This window comes from Quercus lobata, chromosome 3, assembly GCF_001633185.2.
Source record: "Quercus lobata isolate SW786 chromosome 3, ValleyOak3.0 Primary Assembly, whole genome shotgun sequence".
Taxonomy (NCBI): Eukaryota; Viridiplantae; Streptophyta; class Magnoliopsida; order Fagales; family Fagaceae; genus Quercus; species Quercus lobata.
This window is the reverse complement of record NC_044906.1, coordinates 63,508,700-63,530,284: the sequence shown is the minus strand read 5'-3', so window position 1 is coordinate 63,530,284 and position 21,585 is coordinate 63,508,700. Positions and strand designations below refer to the sequence as shown.

The following is a 21,585-nucleotide window of genomic DNA, read 5'->3' as shown; positions in this document are numbered from 1 at the left end:
CTATTCTTTATATGAGAGTTGCTTGCCACTATAGCAACTTATACAAGTTTTTGGTGGCCCATGGCTTCTGTCTACTGAGTTAAAAAAATCAAAAAAACAAAAACTTCCTTTTCTTCATAACAAAGGAATTGGTATTTACCATAACACCCCCCCTCCATTCAATTCTTCATCTTATGATAATTAAGTTATTCTCTAAGTACTTAGCATATGTTGGACTTAAAAGTACAATTTGTGGGCACCCACATTAACTGAACTCTCTACTCTGTGTGTGTGGGACCAGAGGCTTAGAAGAATATATCAGTCTAAGGTGCATGTACAAGTAAGCATGGTCGGGTGATGTGGCAAGATGGCCATAAATCCAAGACATTGGGTTTTGGCTTTTCCTTAGTAGACAAAAGCGGGGCAAATGATAGAATCATAAGAGATGTAGAGGTGAAAAAAATATATTGAAAAAAGATACTTGGCTTCTCAAGGGTATTGTTCCAACACTTTTTTTTTCTCCTTGCAGATTCTTGTATAACAGCCTTAATTTGCTTAGAGTGCAGAGTGAATCTAAAATTCCTTTAGGTGTTTTGGGTCCCTCTTTGCTTTATGCTTTAAAGCTTCCTACAAATCCAATGAGAGATATATAACAGACATATATCTACAGGAATGGAACATAAGAATAGAGAGCTTACAAGCTCAGAAGTGCTTATTCTGTTATTATCCTAAACAAAAGGAAGATACTTCTGTTCTTCTTGTTTGTTCTGAGGGTAGAAACCATGGTTTTTAATGCTGATAGAGCCTTCATCCTTCTTATCTGCATTGGAATCTTAGCCGTTCAACTAGATAAAGTTACTGGCTTAAGAAGTATAGACCTTGCCCTCAAGCAAGGCAAAGAAGATCATTGGATATCAGCACAGAATCGACGTATTCTTAAGGTTGTTGCCACAGAGGGAATGAACACAGATCAGAAGAAGTCAGCACAAGTAAACAAGAAGTTCAATCCAAATGAAGCTAGCAAGCGGAAAGTACGAAAAGGATCAGATCCTATCCACAACAGGTCTTAATGCATTCTAGTTAGTCTGAATAGAAAGATGGTGAACAAGTTGACATCGATAGAAAGAATTAGCTTCTAGCAAAGAAGAGGAAACTAGAAGGTAGTGGATTCTTTCTGTTCTATCAGGAAACTTTCATGAGGGTCTGTTGGTTGGTTGATTGCTTCTTTCCCCCTTTTTTTCCTGGTTTTTTTTTCCCCTTTCTTTTTCTTTTTTCAAACTTGTTTCAAGAGGCCTTTATTATAGAGAGATGTGTATAGTCAAGCTACTAGAGGAAGTCCTAAATGGCATGCAGTGAGCAAGCATCATCTCTGTATTGTAAGCTGAAATCATAATCATTGACTGACAGAAACACATTATAGTTGATGGTGCAGGCTCTCAACAGAGAAACATATATAGTTGTCATTCTTAAATTTCCCTTAATGGAAAATATTATATTTGTTTGCATTAGTACGACAGATTCTAGCAGATTATAGTGAAATTCTTTTGTAATTCTAATGCTCTCAAGAGTGTAAATAAGTATTTTTTACACGTAAAAATCATATTATCATACTTCAATTATCTCAAACTAAAAAGAGAACTCGAATTCTTCCACCCTCAACAAACACACAAATGCAGTGACACAGGCAATAACATTCATGATATCGTTCTCTCAACATCCATCTCTTGAAAGGCTTTCAACTAAAATAGATAGAAATTGATATGTTGTCCAGAGAAAAAGGTAATCAATTCTTCCTGGTTAATTTTCTAGTTTTTTTTCTTAATGAAACACTGCCTACAAGTGATATTAACTAGAAAAAAAGAGCAGCTCTTATGTCTTTCTACAGTTAGAGCTTACATCCCTGATGACTTTAGGTTAAATACTCACCATTTTTCAAGTTCTTTTAATCTTTCTCAAGACAGCAATATGGAATTTTTTTTCATATTATTAGATCTCCAGTAAAATACCTAGTTGCAATAGATAAATACAGAAATTGGCGTAGAATCTCACCATGATCTGGTCTGGCCGTAACCTCTAAACCACCGCATACTCAGATTTGTTCTACAAAACCAAAATCAGTGCAAAGATAATGAACTTCAAGCAGCCTAACATATCATCAAATCTTAGCTCATCTTCTTGGATGCTGACAACAGCAAAAGGGAAAGTAGTGGTGTGTGAGAGAAGCAATTTAGAGGAGGGATTCCAACCATTTTTATTTCACATAACTTGGGCGTAGACATCAGCTGAAGAGTTGTTTCAATGAAAGTTTTGGAGAAAAAGTGGTCGTTCTTTACATCTTTGACAGATTACAAGGTTCTTCACGTATGTCTTGTCAATATGAATGACGATAAACAGAGGATATATAATCATAGGGAAATGATAATGATGATGATGATGATGATGATAATAATAATAAGTGTAGGGAAACACTAGAAGTGCAATAAAGATAACATCTTTAGCAATTATATAGCGACAAGAATGTTCCCAAGAGCATCTGCAGAAAGTGAGACATTGGGATTGGGTCAGGGGAGGGGACAAAGCAATATTAGTGGAAAGGTAAGGAGGCAGGATCATCAGAAAATTTTATCTAATGTAATATTTCAAACTTTTCGTTAAAATGAATACTGCAGTGAATCTATCCACTGTCTCCCCCCCCACACAACTTCTCTCTCTCTATGCAAGCCTAGAATTTTAACTATTTTCCCTAAAGCATGACATGACCAGGGTGACCTTACTTGCCTAGTACTCCCATTTATACTGGCTCTACAATAGGAATTCATAAGGTGGCAGCTAAAATGCATGAATGAATATTCCCATTGTGCCCCATTCATTGACATTGACGTGCTAAATAACGAGCTAAAACAGCTTGTGATTAGCAGATAGAACATAGATGTTCATGTTTTAAAAAATCACATGTAAAAGCTCTAAAGAAAGAAGGCCAACAACTTATACACATGCATTGGTGGTGGTGTGAGGAACTCTGAAATTATTTCAAGGAAAATTCAATCTAACACAGTTATATTTGTTATGAAAGCAACCAGATGTGCAGGGATGGCACTATGCTGTTCAACAACTCATTGATATACGTGATACCATTGGAGCATTTGCATAACAAGACATAAATAGTATGAGAAGAAACAGCCTATTCCTAGAAGTTTCTTATCATGATTTCACCTCATTACACTGGTTTGCTTCATTTTGGAGCTAGCAAATTATCTACTTACTTGCAGAATGAACTCAATTGTAGTGTGACCTCCTGGTGCAATTCCCATGTTAATTTTCCACATCATCAAGCAGAAACAATTGTTAAAAGGTTACAAGGCAGATTAAAGGACACTAGGCCATGAGGCCATACTAACACAACGGCAATATTTTGGAACTCTTATGATCCCATTATGTTGAGCTGGGTTTCTTATTCTTGTTTTTCATTCTCAAGTAGAATAACAATCCGGAGGTCCTAAGTAACTCAGATGGGATTTGTTGCTAATCAAATCCACATTATAATTACCACATATATTAGAGAACTCAAACACCCTATTATAGCAAATTAATTAATTAAAAAAAAAAAAAAATACAAACAAACAAACAAAGAGAATACACATTTATCATAAGAGCTTGTTCTCAAAAAATGAACCTGATCAACACTAAAGCAAACTCTCTAATTTGTGTGCACCTGATCAATCTTCAATCCCAGCATGTATTCATAAACATTTTCACGAAGGCAGAGTGACCCTTTGACCTGGAGATAAGAACCAAAGGAAAAATGGTGACGTTTTAGTCAACCATCTCAACCAATGGAGGAGCAATTTGCAGTGAAGTGGACAAAGGACAAAAAAATGATGGCAATTTTCTGGCCTTACTCTTTTACATCCTCTTGGCAGTTCACAATTTGACTTTTAATTACCGTCTATAATGATACATGCATGAGAGATATAAAGTCAGTGATCAGGCAAAAGAGAAGGGGGAAGAAGGGTGGGGGAGTAAAAGAAGAACATATTAGCCTGAATCATCTTCAGATATATTTCCCTGCTGACATTAAATGCAGCCCTGCAAAAAATATGACGTCCAGACACAAGGCACTCACTTCCTCAAAATTTTCTTATGCTGAATGCACTCACTTCCTCAAGATTTTCTCATGCTGAATGTACGAATGACAACAGAAATTCGCTTCACATATTAATGAATTGTTGACAGTGTTCACCACTTAATAGTAAGCTCATTGTTAAGAGGTTGATGAATTCCTTTTAAATTTTATGCAAAAGACAAGGGAATGATTTCAGATTCACCAGATGTACACAATTTATTTCTACTACATGTCCAATGCTTCCATGGCAATGAATATATATACACCCCTTTATGGATGAATATCGTTACCATAATTAACAATTTACATATCTAATTCAAGAATACAACTCTAGTGGTTGAATAATTTACAATGACATAGACAGGACAGTTTCACCCACACCCAATCAGAACCTTTCCTACCTCTGTAATAAAACATTTAGTATCAATAACATAAGTGACCAGAATATTGTTTCATCACTTCCTCAAGTAGCAGTTATTTCTTCTAGTAAAGAATGTCTTTCAAGAATTGAAACAGTCTCTTCCTTAGCACTGGAAATACAAAGCAAAACATAAGCCAGTTAACCCTCATGGGCTTTATTAACACAGGTAGGATTTACATGAAAACTCCATGTTAAGAATTTCTGTACATCACACAAAAGTCTATAGTTCTGCAGTAACAACAAATTCCATGTGCAAAACAAAAGAAGATATATTTACATATGGATGAGCGTTAGTTCATCACATATCTAATTATAACATTCATAGCATGAATTGTTGCTTAACAAATGAAACTTGAATTTCAGAACAGCTTAAAAAAAATTAATTATTTTTATTCTTTTTTTTGAGCAGAGGACAGTATATTTCTCATGTTTCACTGTATTTTTCATATCAGAAAGCATCAAAAATACAAAATTCAACCATTTCCTTCCAAATATTTAAAAATGGAACTTATAATAATATTATTATTCATTTAACATATTTACAATTAGTAATGCAATGTTTGAAGAATCTGTTCACAGAATTATGAAGACGTATATTACAACTAATATACTACTTCTACTAAACAATATTTATCAAAATTTTCTTCACAACATTCAGAGCTGTTTGATTCAAAAGCTATGATTATCATATTTCTCATTCCTTTTTTCTCATCAATTCACAATATGGGAAAGTGTTCTACTAACTCCTACCTTCCAGGTCTAAGAATCTTGTACTTTCCTAGCCTGGTGAGATCCACAACTGTTGAGCCTGCTCGACCAGATGGAAGCTCACCCCCATCGTAAACAAAGTCACAGTGTTGCCATAGATTCTCAAAATCTTTGATGCAGACACTACTTGGCTGCCCACTCAGATTTGCACTTGTAAGGGCCAGTGCACTTCCTGAACCACGAGCAATAACCCTGATAAAGTTACAGTCAGGCACTCGGACTCCTATACTATCCAATCCTGGGTTCAATGACTTCTCAAGAATACTTGATTCTCCTGTACAAGATTCAAATATCTACTCTTAGATCACGTCATAGTTAAATCATTAACAGCTGAAGTCCAAATGTCTGAGTCACAAACCTCGCGTTAGGACAACAGTAACAGGCCCTGGAAGTAGAGAATCAAGCAAGCCATGTGGCAAATTGTCTGTGACCGCAAAGCGCTTTATATCAGATACATCCCCAACACATATTGCCAAAGGGCTTGTATGTATACGTCCTTTAATCTCGTATATCCTATTAACTGCTTCCCTAGAACTGACACCACAAGAAATGAAGCCAAAATATAAATCCTCCAAAGTGATGAATGCACATACAGAATTGAGACAGGCTATTTCCCAAAACTGTGTAGTAAAGATGAATTTTCTTTCAAAGCATAATGATTAAGACACCAAAACAAATAAAAGGCTGGATGTACAGAAACTATATAGAAACATTCTTAAACGCATTCGACGTTTGTACATAGTTAAATGATTAAATTCACTCATTCCTTACAACATAAGCTTTTGGGATAAGTGATAATTTACAGTACTATCATAGCAAGTGGTCCTGAGTTTGAATCCTGTCTCTGCTACAACTCTCATAATAACAGGTGAGGGCAGTGTTAGAATTATTTTGAAACGATTAAATTCATCGTTTCCTAAAAACTTAAAAATGATTGAATTCATCATTAAAAAAAAAAAAAAAATTAAGCTTTTGGGTAAGGGATAAATTTTCAAATACAACCATGAAAATTCAGAATAATTCTATTCACCTTATATCCTTAAACGATTAGATTCTTCACCCATTTCTAAAAAAGCAAACTTTTGGATAAGTGATGACTTATCAAACACAACAATCATGAAATTTCTTAATTTTCACAATAATTCTAGTCACCTTAAACCCAAGTTTAACAAATTCCGAAGCTAAAAAGACAAGAAACTAGAAACCAATACTTATATAAATATAAGTCATAGGCAATCAGTAAGAGAACCCTGAACCAGTTAAAGTCACATACCAAGCATCACAGGCGAATCCATAGAGTGTATCGGTGGGTACTGCAATAACCTTCTGAGCTTTAAGAGCTTCAATGGCCTCCTCAGCATATTCTTCTGTGGCAGGTCGAACCACACCCAACTTATTTTCAACACCCACATGGCAGTTCTCCAAATTCTGAGACATTTTTTATTTTTTATTTTTTATTACATAAGAAATCTATCTCACTGTGCAAAAATGGCGCACCTGATAAACACCACTTAATAAGTTCCACATGGGTTACAAAGCTCTTTTGTGTGTGTGTGTGTGTGTGTGTGTGTGTATAGTGAAAATGTGGTAAAGAAAGGGGACCATAAATAATAGAGAAAGGGAAGTGACATATATTGTGGTGGTGGTTGTGGTTTTCTTTTTTTTCTTTTTTTAATTTTTAATAAAAATTTTTACTTATTTATTTATTTATAAAAATAAAAATAATTATTTTTTAATTTAAATTACCGTGGGTATTATTTATTTATTTATTTATATAGAATTATTGTTGGGGATTTAAATCTTGCGGGTGTAGTAGAAAAGACCATAAGATACCAATTAATTGAAAAAACAAAAAAAACAAAACTCTTATCAAAATAAGGTAACTTTTTATATTTTTAGAGGAGGCAAAATAACATAACTTAAGAGTTTATAAATTTTGATTTTTAAAAATAATTCCATAATTACAAATTTGAATCTAACATTCTCATTTTATAATGTTTTGTTTGCTAGTAAATATTTAGTTAAAAATATAATATTTTTAGTTAATCAAATCAATCTACACAAATTTGTATAAATTATTTTACACATAAAATTTTAGTAAAACATTTTATATTTGCCTTTTTGTTGAAAACATCAAGTTTGCCTCTTTCTTAAGGCTGATCTTCTGCAACAAAAAGAGTTAAAAATAAGTTTCTTGCTTCTTTACAATATTAAACTGTTGCACCAATCACTCCCTCGTTAGATGTTCAACCAAACAAAATTTTATTGATTTATTTTTAAATTAAAAACAAAAATGCTTGTATGCCTAACTTTGGTTTTGAGGATCTCCCTTTAATTAGGGAAAAAAAAAAATATATATATATATATATATATATATTCAACAAGAAGTAATAACAGTTATCATCCATAAAGGCTGTCTTAGAACAGCCTCAAATTCTTCAGTTTTGGATGTCCAATAGATATACCTATTATTGAGGGTTTGGCTCCTTTTCCCCACTTTTTAATACAATACATTTTTTTTTTTTTTTTGGGTTTTTGTTTAGTTGGTGGTTTTACCGTTTTAGAACTAAATTTTGTAGTTTTAAATTATACTGATATTATATGAACACAACAATATATGAGGTACGATATTTCTTAAAAAACTAGAGTACAGCAATACCAAATATATTTGGACATATTTTAGGTTATAAAATAAACTGTTAAAATATTAAAAATCATATCTAATATTAATTTTGAAATAATAGATAGTAAAAAGGTAAAATGATATCCATAAATAAAAAACAAAAAAATAATAATAATAAAATTTTAACAATAATCTTACAAATAAATAATGTACAGTCCTATATAGAAACTAGTCGATAACCCATGCGATGCACGGGAAAACTATTAGAAAATAATAAAGCATGCATATATTAAAAGACAATTTAAGTTCATGTGTGTTTGCAAGGGATACATACCTAAATAGTTCTTGCGGTAGAAATAAAAGCCTTATCTTTGAGATAAAGAACTGATGTAAACAAACTAACCTCACATTAAACAAATTAAAAAAAAAAAAACATAAAACTGATGTCACGGGAAATTCAGCCACATAGTAGTAATATATAAATATCTTAAAACCTAAACCTAAACGTAAGGACTAAATATTTATGCACCTTCTCTTGCTTTCCTGATGTATTTTGTTAAAAACATAAAACTGATGTCATGAGAAATTTAGCCACATAGTAGTAATATATAAATCTCTTAAAACCTAAACCTAAACCTAAACCTAAACGTAAGGACTAAATATATAAACAAACTAACCTTACAAAACCTGAACTTTATAAGTTAAAATCTATATCGTGAGTTGTAGATTTTGAATGCTATACCGTGCGTTTAGGGCTTCTTACATTTGGAGAGAGAGAGTTTGCAGAAACCAAAGAAAATCTCTCTATAGCTTAAGAAACATAATATAATAAAATCAAAGAGATAAAATTTTCAGAGGACAAAATATTATAGATAATTTAAAAGAATTTTGGTTTAATTCTTGAACACCGCAACTCCATAAAATTCATACTAATAATAATATTTTATGATAGCGCAATTAGAATTTTGGTTTAATTCTTGAACACTGAATTGGAAATTGATTATATGAGTATTCAATGGTGAATAAAGTACTATGTATTAATTAATATATAAACAAAACTAACCTTACAAAAATTGAACTTTATAAGCTAAAATCTATACCGTGCATTGTAGATCTTGAATGCTTTAAGGCTTCCTACATCTGGAGAGAGAGAGAGTTTGCAGAAACCGTGGCTTTATATTTCTTAACTTGAGAGATGGATAAGGTTGCTAGGGTTTTAAGGAGTTATAATTTTTATTTATTTATTTATTTTTTAAATATTGTGCTGACGTAGAAAATTGTGGTGCCAGCAAAGGCTTCGGTTTTATATATATAATAATAATAATAATAATATATATATATATATAGATTAATGTATTAAATAAAAAATCTAAACTAAGAAATAAGAAGCCCAACCTATCAATCTGGAGTCTGGACCCATATCCAAAATCACAAGTAGTGTCTCAACCAAAAAAGCCCAAATCAACGAAAGGTCCCAACGGTGCAAAACAGAACGACAAAGCTAAAACCTAAAACCAAAGCTTTAGAGAAAATAATATTAGGATCGGAAAACGCAAGAAGCAACGACGAGGTGCGCCTGCCACAGAGAGAGAGAGAGAGAGAGAGAGTCAGAGTCTCACCGCCGTGGTGGGTCGACGGTCCTTGGATCGCCGGAAAGAATGCCAGGTTTTTTCAACAGTTCTCTCTTTTTTTTTTTGCTCTGCCGTGTCCGGCCGTGTCCATGCCGTGCCCGGAATAAAAAAACAAATTTTTTTGGCTGGGTGCATATTCGACACGTTTGTATCCGTATCCGACCGTGCCGTGTACGTGTCGGACACGGGTACTTTGCCAATTTTGCCGTGTCCGTGCATTTAAATTTATCGTAAAATATGTATAGTAGCATGCTTTTTAGGATTGTAGGCTAATTAAGTTGTTAATGTGGATAATAATGCGGGAATTGATGCTTTGTTGAGTTTGAATTTTTGTTTTTTATTTTTTGGAAAATACTAAAGCTTCAAACAGTTTTAAAAATTTTTATATGATGTGGTTGACCGGTTATTAGTAAGTGAAAAAGTGATGGGTCCAAATGAGAATTAGTAAAAATTTGCCTCGGCAATAATTTGTGGCTGTACTATTACTTTTTTTTTTTGTTTTTTGTTTGGGGGTTAATTTCTGCTTTTGGCATAGTTCAGGATGGTAATGTATGATTGGGCTTGCCAGGGCATCTAGATGTCTATTAGGATCTTGAGAGCACAAAGGTTTCATTTTGTTGAAGATGTCTTTAAGTTCGAATAATACACAAGTAACTGAGGTTGGGAATTGTGGTGGCCGTCGAAATGATTCTTGTGATAATGAATGTAATGAAAGTTGTTTGAGAAATGAGGAGGATGAGGGAGTGGGGGAGGAGGAAGATGAGGAGGATGAAGATGAAGATGTGGATTTCAACCCGTTTCTAAAGGAAGCCCTTTCACCGGAAGCTTCTTCGAGCTTGAGCTCTGAAATTGATGGTTTGGATGGTGATGTTGTTGACAGTGGGGGAAAGACTTTTGATAATAGTGTGGGAGTTAATTTGTCGAAGCCAAGTAGTGCAGTGCAAAACTCGGCTGTTGGAGACTCTGAGCATGGCGAGGAGGAAAGTGTGATGCAAGCTTCGGTGTCTCTTGAAGGAGTGTGTGAGAAGGAATTGAAAAATTCTGTTTCCAGAAATCCTAAGAAGAGAAAATCTTGCTCAAACTCTCAACCAAAAACTGATACTGTTCAAACAAAGGACAATGGCAGTGAAAGTGATTATATTGATGTTTTGGTAGGAGAGTTAAGTAATTCAACACAATCCCAGATGCCCATAGTAGATTTAGAGAATGAGGATGCTATTTGCAAACGTACTAGGGCTCGTTATTCCCTTGCAAGTTTTACACTCGATGAGCTTGAGACTTTTCTTCAAGAAACTGATGATGATGATGACCTTCCAAATGTTGACGATGAAAAAGAATACAGGAAGTTTCTTGCAGCTGTTTTAAATGGCGGAGATGGTGATGGTCAGTCAAATCAAGAGAATGAAAATGTTGATGATGAAGATGAGGATGAAGATAATGATGCTGATTTTGAGATAGAACTTCAAGAGTTGCTTGAGAGTGATGTTGATGAAAGTCCTAGAGATAAAACCAGAAAGGAGTTTGGGGGAGCTGGGCGGCGGCCAGAGACTAGGCAGAACAGGTGCCAAAAGAACTCTGCCCAATATAAAAAGAAGCTTTCAGGACAGGCAAAGAGGCCATTACGTCCCCTCTTGCCAGTTTTGCCAAATGGACCAACTGCAGTCTTCCCTACTAATTGTGGGAAAACTTTGATGCCTCATTCATGCACAGCAGAGGATGGTTCTATAAATGGATTTACACTCCATCAAATAGGCCAGTTACATTGTTTGATACATGAACATGTGCAACTTCTCATTCAAGTATTTTCTCTGAGTGTTCTTGACTCTTCTCGGCAACAAATTGCTTCCCAGGTTCGGGGACTGATTTTTGAGATACTTCAAAAACGCAATGAAGTATTAGCCTGGAGAAGTGTCCCATATCCTAGTATTTGCTTTAACCCTCCATATGTTTGCTCATCAGTGCCAGATGAACATCCCAAAGTGGCCCCAGCACGATCCACCTTAGAGTCATGTCCTCCATTTAATGCACAAAGTGTATGCTATCCTGTAAATAACCGGATGTTGGCTTCTCAAAACATGTCTCCTTCTAAAGGAAGATGTGTACGTGTTTTCAATGAGCAATTGGGTTCTTTCCAAAACATCGAGGACACCTTTTGGGTGCCTTCGATAAATGGTCCGGTACTGTCCATCTTGGATGTGGCTCCACTCAATTCAGTTGGGAGATATATGGACGATGTTTATACTGGTATGTTATGTGGAAGCTTTCAAGTGTTTTTCATGCTTTTACAATCATTTGCTTGTTCAGAAGTTTAACCTTTATATGCTTTGCCATTGGTATGAAATTCTTTTCACAGCTGTTCAGGACTATCGACATTGTCCTGTGAAATCTAGTAGTGATGCTCCCTTTGAAAGAGAACCACTGTTTCCCCTTCGTTCTTTCCCGTTGTATGCTGAAGCTAATTCTGAAGTTTTAAGGGGACCCATTACCTCTGCTGTTAACATGGTTTCATCTACACCCAGTCAACAACCGCCTAAAAAAACAATGGCTGCTGCACTTGTAGAAAGCACCAAGAAGCAATCAGTTGCTTTAGTTCCCAAGGAAATTGTAAAGTTAGCTCAGAGATTTTTTCCTCTCTTCAATCCTTCATTATTTCCACATAAGCCACCCCCTGCAGCTGTTGTAAATCGGGTGCTTTTCACCGATGCAGAGGATGAGTGAGTTGCATGCTTTCTTCTCTGTTTGGTAGATAACTGTTTGACTGTTTTATTGCTGAATTGGGGGCTTTACTTGATATTGATTACCCACCATTTTCAGTTTTAGAATGCCTTCATTTTGAGGTGCATTGCTTTTCGTAGTTATACTTTTGTCATGGTATAAGAGAAAGACCCATGAAATTTAAATCTAGAAATCATCTGACTTTAGGTGTGGATATCAGTGGTACAGAAATATTTTGATAAAAATTATGGAGTTGATAGCATGTTAGGAATTTAGGATTCATTTTTTAAAATATAACATCTTAAATAAATAATTAAAATAAAAATCTTAGGATTGCTTTCTCACAGGAATCTCTCCTATGATTCGCAATTTTTGCAATCCTTAATGCCTTATTCACCTATTAGAATAGGTACATTGTTTGATACACTGAGAGATGAAATCATATCTAAAAGAAGCCTTTGCTGCATAGTCAATTTTACCAGGTCTGACTAATGGTGGAACAGTAGCTTTAAGATCTCCATACATGATTGAAGTTATTTCAAGTATACAAGTATGTAACTAACTAATAGTTTTTTTCATTTTAGTTCCTAGGTGGGTCCTATTTTTTTTTTGATAAGTTCCTAGGTGGGACCTATTTAATTTCTGTATATTTTTTTAATGGAAATTTCTGTAGTTGATGATGGCGTGACACATTAACCTTTATGTTGCACAATTGTTTCCTGTACGTACTTCCATGTGCCATGGTCCTAGTAATCTAATATCTATAATAACCTTATAAGGCAGGCTTGTGAAGTTTCACATGTTTTATATTGGGAATCAATGCAGGCTGTTAGCACTGGGGTTGATGGAATACAATACAGATTGGAAGGCTATTCAACAGCGCTTTCTTCCATGCAAATCGGAGCATCAGGTAATTCTAGACCATGAATTCCTATGATGCACAGGTACAGATATGAGTATGGATATGATACGGGTATGGGTACAGGAATACAACATTTTTTGAAAAACTTAGGGTACGATATGTTAGGGATACATGTATTAATAACTTATTAAGAATTTATATTATATATTGTTAAGCATATATCAATTTAAAAGCAATAATGGATAATAAAGTGAATCCATGGATTAAATGATGTTTAGAAAACAAACCAAGATCAAAAGAGTAAATAATAGATAACTAGGTAAGTGTTCAACATTGAAACCAATATATAAAACATATAAATAAAAATTCTTACAAGTTTGGGCTATCCCTCATTATTGGGGGTTGGATTAGAATGATATCCAAGTCATATCACGGGTGTATCCTAGATGTATTGGTTTTTTTTTTTTAAATGACTGGGTATGTATCTTAGAGGTATTTGGTATGATACCGGTACGATATGGATTGGAAACGGGTATGTGAGCAAAAGTGGAGTATCTGTGCATCCTAGATGAATTCTAAACACAGAATTTTTCTGGTAATCATTGTTTAGACAGAATTCTGTGCTTGCTTAGACATTTGTGTTTCTATTCCTCCTGCTCTTTCTGCAATGGAGGGAAGCAGCTCTTAATGGCGAAGGACATAAAAACAATTTTTTTTTTTTGGTTTTCTTGTGTTCAAACTTCTAAGGGCTTGAAACTCTATTATATCAGTCAAAAGATGAAAGGAAATTAGTTACCTTTTTTTTTTCATTGATAAGCTACACTTGCACCTAGTAGTTTTTAAACCAACGACTTCACCCTCCAACCATTCTTGTGGAAGGAGGAAGTACCATTTGAGCCAAATCTCATTGGCAAGAAACTAGATGCGTTGCAAGACTCAATTGAAATTATTGTTTGCTTGATGGCTATGGTAATGTGTTTTGTGAGTGTATTATGTCCCACAAAATTCTCAATTAAAAATTTAAATAATATGAAATCTTATCCCTATCTTAAAAACCTGAAATCTGATTCTCACCGATTCCCGTCTGAAAAATCTTTTTATTTTTTTTAATTTTATATATATATAAAGAGAGATTTCAAACAACAATAAAATCAGAAGCAATAAATTCTGAAATAATTTTGGTTGTGTTCCCTGAATCAGAGGGGCTGTGCCAGTTATCCTTTTAAAAAGTCCCATTTCCAATCCTAGCTCTTTGGTTAACTAGTTTTACTAGATGTGAGTTTTTCTTACCTATGAGTCTTTGTGTGTATTCAATATCCTCTCTCTATGAGGAAATAAATTGTTTTACAGTACTACTTCTTAAGGATTAAAAAAGAAAAAAAAAAAAAACTTGATAAGAGATTAATATAGTCAATTAATTTTTTGGTCATTATGTACATTGTTGAATAAAGATTGCAGTTGGTTTTAGAGTTTCACGATCATGATGTTAGGGAGTTATAGTATTTGTTAGTTCGTTTAAGTTCAAAGGTTAGTGTCATGTTGGTTTGAGGTGTGTTGTAGTTCATCAACATAATTGTCATGATTAAGCAATAGTGGACTATTTTAATTGACATGTATCACTTTTGTTGCAGATTTTTGTTAGGCAAAAGAATCGTTGCTCATCTAAAGCGCCAGAAAATCCCATAAAGGTATCTCAACAATCTTGAGCACAACCAAGATAAATTATAAATTATCTTGATCTCATCTTATCTCATCCTAATTGATAGTCATTTTAAGCTATTTTTTTAATTGGCTAGTGATACATGCACCCAATGGGTCTTGAACCCATGATCTTACCCTCCACACAGAACTTATAAGTGGTGGGGCTATAACCTTTTTGTTTTAATTGTATAAAACAATGCTGCTAATTTGTGGCTTCATCTTTATCTATCTCCAAAATTTATTGTTCTTGGTCTAATTTTTTTGATAAGTAATAAGAGTTTTATTGAAAAAAAAATTCTCTATGGTCATGATGGTGAACACAAAGTATCTTAAAACATTGCAAGAAGATTAAGTGGAAGATCCAAAAGAGTGGATGTGCATTCTTTGACTATTCTACCAAACATGTCATCACCTTGATGGTTGAGAAAAATTTATGTTACTAGGATGTTTGAATATTTTAACTGGTGATTCATTGGTCTTATATCAGTTCAGGAGGTGGTCTTTAGTTAGATTGTTTTGATAGATAAACAAATATGCCATTTGGGTTATGTCCTCCTTTTGTTCATCGGTAAACTTTTAATGTAGTTGTTTACTACTTCATGCAGGCAGTTCGGAAAATGAAAACCTCTCCGTTGACTGTGGAAGAGATAACTTGTATTCAGGAGGTAAATTCAACCTAGAGATTTTTGAATTTATTATTTTTCTTAAGAGGATTTCTGTTTGATTGATAGCTGTGTGATTTACTATCTGATCCAAATATCCCAGGGACTTAAGGTTTATAAATTAGATTGGATGTCTGTGTGGCGATTTGTTGTCCCACATAGAGATCCATCCTTACTACCTCGGCAGTGGCGTGTTGCCTTTGGAACTCAGAGGTCATATAAGCAGGATGCAGAAAAAAAGGAGAGGCGGCGGTTGTATGAGTCAAGACGAAGAAAGAACAAAACTGCAGATTTGGCAAGTTGGCAAACTGCATCTGAAAAGGAGGTTTGTTACCTTTGATCTAGAAAACCGCATTGAAATTTAATTCTTCACATTTTCCCATTGCTTTTACACAATATTCTAATTAGTTTTCCATGGATCAGATAACTTTGTCTGAATTGCTGATAATAATTAAAACATGCACGCACAGCCGCAGACTATGTCTCATCAAAATTTGTGGTTTTCACTGTAAACTAGTTGGCCTCTGCTTTGAGTCACTTAGTGCAATCTTTGTTCATCACCTATTAAGCTTTCAAGTGTAATGGTAATGTTGAATAGAATGGGAAATATGGTCCATAAATGATTGAATTAGAAAAACAGTAACCATGAATTTACTTGCTAATATAATGCTTACTTGTAACCTTGTTAATGTGTAAATGTGTTCGTACTTGTATATGATTATGTGCATGCATTAGTCTATGCATTTATGTGGTCTTCTTGCACTGAGCACGCCTCAGCATTACTCGTTTTCATTGAGGTAGAACTGTAGAAGAGTTTGTTCTCAGACTGGGCTTGGCTCATAAACCTTACTATAAAGCTTAGCTTCATCTCGTCAATGATAATTTAACTCTGTACAGTTGTACTTGCTACAGGATGATCAGGCTGAAAATGCTGGAGAAGATAATAAAAGTGGAGATGAGAGCACAGATAATGCAGGGGAAGGTTATGTTCACCAGGCGTTTTTAGCAGATTGGAGGCCGGATGGCTTCAGCCTCAATTCTTCTGCACTTCCTTGCTCAAATGTAAAAGACAAAAGCATTCCTGGGAATACACTATCACAAGAGGGTTCTCATATGAGGGAACAGCAAATTTATGATGGGTCTAGAGAGGCTCAACTCCAGACTGGTATCATGCACAAGTTTTCACCTTCGTCACAGTGTACCCAGCACCCTTATATTTCATCTCAGTTTGCTAGTGCTAGAAATGGTACATCTAATATCATGGAGCCAAATCATCCAGCTTCTGGTATGACGTCAAATAACAGAAAATCTCAATTCTGGTTTCGGCCTTATCGTGCTCGTAAAAAAAGTGGTGCTTCTAATTCTCACTTAGTGAAATTAGCGCCAGACTTGCCTCCTGTGAATCTTCCACCATCTGTTCGTGTAGTCTCTCAGACAGACTTCAAAGGCTTTCAGTTTGGAGCATCTACCAAGAAATCTGTGCCTGGAGGTATTGGTAATTCTGGAATAGAAAATTTAGTTTCTGGAGTTCCTCATGCTATGAATTTGGGAACCACCCATTTAGTAAAAACTGTACGGAAAAAAAATAGTCCACTGAAAGACAATGTTAGATATTCCCATATAGAAGAATCTGAAGTTGCTAAGAATAAATGTATTCCTGTGGAAAGACAGATTGATTCTGATCTTCAGATGCATCCTTTACTGTTCCAGTCCCCTGAAGATGGACATCTGCCCTATTACCCATTGAACTGCAGCACTAGCACTTCCAGTTCTTTCAGTTTCTTTTCAGGAAATCGGCCTCAATTGAACCTAGATCTCTTCCATAATCCTCACCCAGAAAACTATGTTGAAGGTTTCAATAAATCTCTGAAGTCAAAGGAATCTGCAGTATCTTCTGGCATTGACTTCCATCCACTGCTACAAAGAACCGAACAAGTATATACTGACTCAGTAAGTACTGAGAAAGCTTTTGATGCTGTCCAGACTGAGTCACTAGTAAGTCGTGGTCTGGCTACTAGTGTTAATCCACCAAGTCCTATGGAGAAAGCTAATGAACTGGACTTAGAGATCCACCTAAGCTATACATCCAGAAATAAGAAAGGCATGGAAAATAGAGATGTGACTGCATGTAATCCAACTATGTCAGTAGTGGCAGCATCACACTCTGGGTCTACAACGAAATCCCAAAACATCAATGGCCCACATTATGAGCAGGGTGATATTTGTCCCACAGTCAGTACTAAGCTTGTTTCAGGTGGCCATGGATTGGCAATACCAAGTAATAACATCAGCAGATATCCCATGGATGATATGGGTGACCAGTCTCATCCAGAGATTGTGATGGAACAGGAAGAATTGAGCGACTCTGATGAAGAAATTGAAGAACATGTAGAGTTTGAGTGTGAGGAGATGGCTGATTCTGAAGGAGAGGATGGATCAGGCTGTGAACAAATTGCTGAGATTCATAATAAGGTGACTCAACTCTTTCTTATGAGAAATGAGAAGCATGCATCTTTTTTTGTTAAGTGCTATTGCCCTTCCAAATTCTATATATTTGCAGACTGAACCTCATTTTACATAAAAATTTTGGGTTCCAAGGTAAAGTTTGACCTTTTATATCTTGAAAGCTTCATCATCATCCCTCACAGAAGAACTAAAACTACTATAGAATTTGCGCTCGCAAATTTTTCTAGATGATTGGTTAAACTGGGTTTCCCATTTCAGACGTTTCAGCCATTTTTCTCTTTCTTTGGTCCGTTTCTTCTTATAAAGTTGGCATAATCAGTTGAAAACAAAATAATTTCTATTAAAGTACTTGCTATTTATTAATCTTTAGTATAACTCTTCTGATTGAATAATTGTATATGATTGAATCCTGCTTTGGATAATTTGCATAGCTATAATAATGAAACTAGGACGATTCAGTTTTCATGTTAGGCAAAGATTCAAATCTAAGACAGCTAATTCAGCCCCAGCCATTCTTTCACTACTTAATCCAATACCCCAGGTGCCTCTTCAAAAATATATATTTATATATATATATGGAGCTCACTCTAATGATGCTGCTTTTAATTGGCCAAGATAAATCAAATGCACCTTGTGTTTTGATTTTTGATATTGCAAATGTGCTCTCCCTCCTTTTCTAGGACTTCTATATTCTATCTTGGCCTAAAGCATATCATAGCGTTATGAACACTGGGTGGCTTTACTAATTTACTTTACAAATTTTATTTATGCCATGTTGACATTGTTCTGATCTCTATAGTTTTTGCTATCTCACCATCTCTCTCTCTCTCTCTCTCTTCTTTTCTGTGAACTTCATTTATTTTTGTTCTGGGAGAGTAGCTAATTATTCCTGGATTTTTCTATTTTGTCTCCTGTTAATAGGAGGGCCAGAATATCGCTTTGGAAAATCTAGCAACAGGTGCAGCTAGTAATGATACACAAAGCGAACCAAGGACCCATTGTGATCCTCAAGGCGATGTTCATGTCCTTGGAAAGGACATCACTCCTTCCCTTGAGTTGGGTTTGTCTAATCAAGGGATGGATGATTCAAGTAATTTTTCTTGGTTGAGTTTAGATTCATGTGCACCAGATCGTCTTTTGAGCACAAAGCCTAGTCATGAAGAAAGTACAACCGGTGAAGGTCCTATGTCCAAAAATTTATCTTCGCTTCGTCCCAACAGATCTTGCAAGAAGAAAAAAACAAGCAACACAGATGTTACAGTGCAGAAACATGCTGTGGTCATGGCAAAACAGCTCAGCCTTGGTCCTCTGGCTACTCCCACAATGAAAAAATCAAGGAAGCGTGCATGCAGATCTAATACAAGTTTGAACATGGGATTGACTTTTGAAAGCTCCAGTGGTGATGGTAAAGATAGACTTGGTTGATTGCTGATCTGTCCATGCTAACCAGGGTTGGTTGTATTTCCTCGGATTTCGGCACCCAAGAGGTGTCGGAGTGGAAGTAGAGAGGTGAGGAAATTTGATCTTCATGGAGTCCTCATCTTCCCCAACACTTGAATTAGGGGATTCTGGTGATTCAAACATCTGCATACAAGGCTAGGATGAAGGTCTCCGTCTGCTCGGTGAATATTTTTGTGAATTGAATGAGAAACAGCAGGAGTGATTTGGGGAAGCTGGGGTAATGGGCTCTAGGTATGCATTTCACATAGGCAGTTATTATGTTAATCCATTGGTTGATGTAATAATATCAGTCAGTTTGTTTTGATAGTTAGGTTTGTGTACAGACATTTTGCATGTATATTCTCCATTGATCTCTCATAACAATGAGAGTAGCTGTTTTTGCTAACATAATGTAGTTTCACGGAATAGCAGAAACTGTTTATAAGTCATAACAATCAAAGAAAATTTCACAGTTCTACTAACAGGTTGTAGTTTCTTTTGGTGTGTACTCTTGGTGTATTAGAGATGCACTTTGCCTTTGACCATTTGTTTTCAAGCTGCACTTTTTTATATTCATACCCTTGTATCCAGCCTTCAATCACCCATAATGCAGTGTCAGGATGAAATTAAAACAAAATGTGGGAAGTGTTTGCATGGTCTTATGAATTGATATTACCCTAATGATACTTTCAAGATTCAAGACCATGGGTACAGAATTTTAATGCACATGAGAAAACAACGTCTACTATGGCTAACAAAATGAATAACATAGAATTTCGGAATGCATGATAATTGCGTGGGCCACATGCATATATTTAATTAGCTCCCCATTACAAACAACACTTTACACCGTTTGAAAGTTCCCAACTCTGAATCCCTAGTTTCTTATCAACAGTTTGTCTTGACTATACAAATCTCATAGTAACTACATTATGACAAATATATGCGCGAGGGAATATATGGATAGCCAATTGTAGATAAATAAAAGCCATGAATGAAGAAGGAAGCTTGAGTATGGAAATTTTCAAATATATTGTTTAAAATAAAACTAGTAACACAATTTTGTACGCAACTTACTGAATTGGTAGGTTGTGATAGTGAAAAATAAAAGTGATGTTAGTGGTGGGTTTATGTGAAAAGTGATTGTCTGCTACTCACAACTTGCTATCTCAACCAACTATAGAAAAAGTTGTGAAATAAGTTATGTTTAGGATAAACTTGAAAACTTAATATATTAATAAGAAATGATAAAATATCTCAAAAAAAAAAAAATCAAATTATAATTGGGAGGGGGCAAAAGTTGTATGATCATTGTTAGTCTATTGGACTTAGATTTTTTTTTTTTTTAGCTGGTCATTCGAGCCCCTAGCCTTTTGCCTATGCTCGCGTGAATAAGATTTACACAGCCCCTATACAAAATAATTAATCCAATTAGTCGTCCTAATTTACACAACATGCAATAGAATGAGGAGAAATACCGAAGCCTATGACACTCACAAAATCAATTGAGAAAATGGGTTGATGTATGATGAACCAAAATGATATTAAAGTTGTTATTATTATTATTATTATTAAATGCATTTTGAAAAAAAGTACAACATCTAGATCTAGTGTAGTGAGTTATATTGTGCTTATATTTTGGCCTAAAAAAAAGCATTTACCCTAAAAATGTTTACATTTTTAATATCCAACATTTTATATATTGAACTTACTCTATAAGTGAATATTTAATTTTAAGGGTGTAAAATTTTGGCATAGTTATTTAATCTACTCTGGATTTCTCTATTCCACATGACTTTTGATGAATAAATTAAATGCTAAATTGCTAATATGAACCTCTCTGTGCCATGTGTGGAGTCCATTTGGATCAAACCATGTTGTTTTCCTCAAATATCACCATGCAATGTTCATTGAAAGTAAAAATGACTGTCGGTTAGACACCTTAAAATATGAACCTCTCTTGTTTTGACATAAAAAAATCTGTCATTACTTTGATTATACCATGATAATATATCTTAGAAATATATAAGTAATTTTTTTTAATAAAAACGTTTTTTTTTTAATTTTAATTTAAAAAATTAGAGATATGAAATTTTATCCTTTTAGAAGAAATAATAAATGTTGATCTCATGGTAATTAGGTGTTAAAAATCTTTTAGTATTTATTAATGTTATATATATAAAATTTGATATAT

General features: G+C 34.7%; 2 protein-coding genes across 4 annotated transcripts; one reads left to right on the top strand and one right to left on the bottom strand.

Annotated features, from left to right (window-relative positions):
• Positions 1–4,289: 4,289 nt before the first annotated feature.
• On the bottom strand, positions 4,290–6,858 carry LOC115979497 (yrdC domain-containing protein, mitochondrial-like). The gene is made up of 4 exons (XM_031101547.1): positions 6,565–6,858; positions 5,650–5,825; positions 5,274–5,565; positions 4,290–4,632 (listed from the first exon to the last, which is right to left on the bottom strand). The coding sequence occupies exons 1-4, from the start codon at positions 6,726–6,728 to the stop codon at positions 4,566–4,568; spliced, it is 699 nt and encodes a 232-aa protein (XP_030957407.1). The 5' UTR covers positions 6,729–6,858; the 3' UTR covers positions 4,290–4,565.
• Positions 6,859–9,340: 2,482 nt separating this feature from the next.
• LOC115982778 lies at positions 9,341–19,873 on the top strand. Of its 3 annotated transcripts, none has more exons than XM_031105492.1 (9): positions 9,341–9,579; positions 10,114–11,789; positions 11,899–12,259; positions 13,086–13,170; positions 14,754–14,810; positions 15,429–15,488; positions 15,589–15,810; positions 16,398–17,957; positions 18,873–19,873. In XM_031105492.1, the coding sequence occupies exons 2-9, from the start codon at positions 10,169–10,171 to the stop codon at positions 19,374–19,376; spliced, it is 4,470 nt and encodes a 1,489-aa protein (XP_030961352.1). In that variant the 5' UTR covers positions 9,341–9,579; positions 10,114–10,168; the 3' UTR covers positions 19,377–19,873. The 3 variants fall into 3 exon arrangements, with proteins under 3 accessions (XP_030961352.1, XP_030961350.1, XP_030961351.1); XM_031105490.1 differs by having other exon boundaries at positions 10,086–11,789; XM_031105491.1 differs by having other exon boundaries at positions 10,081–11,789.
• Positions 19,874–21,585: the final 1,712 nt, after the last annotated feature.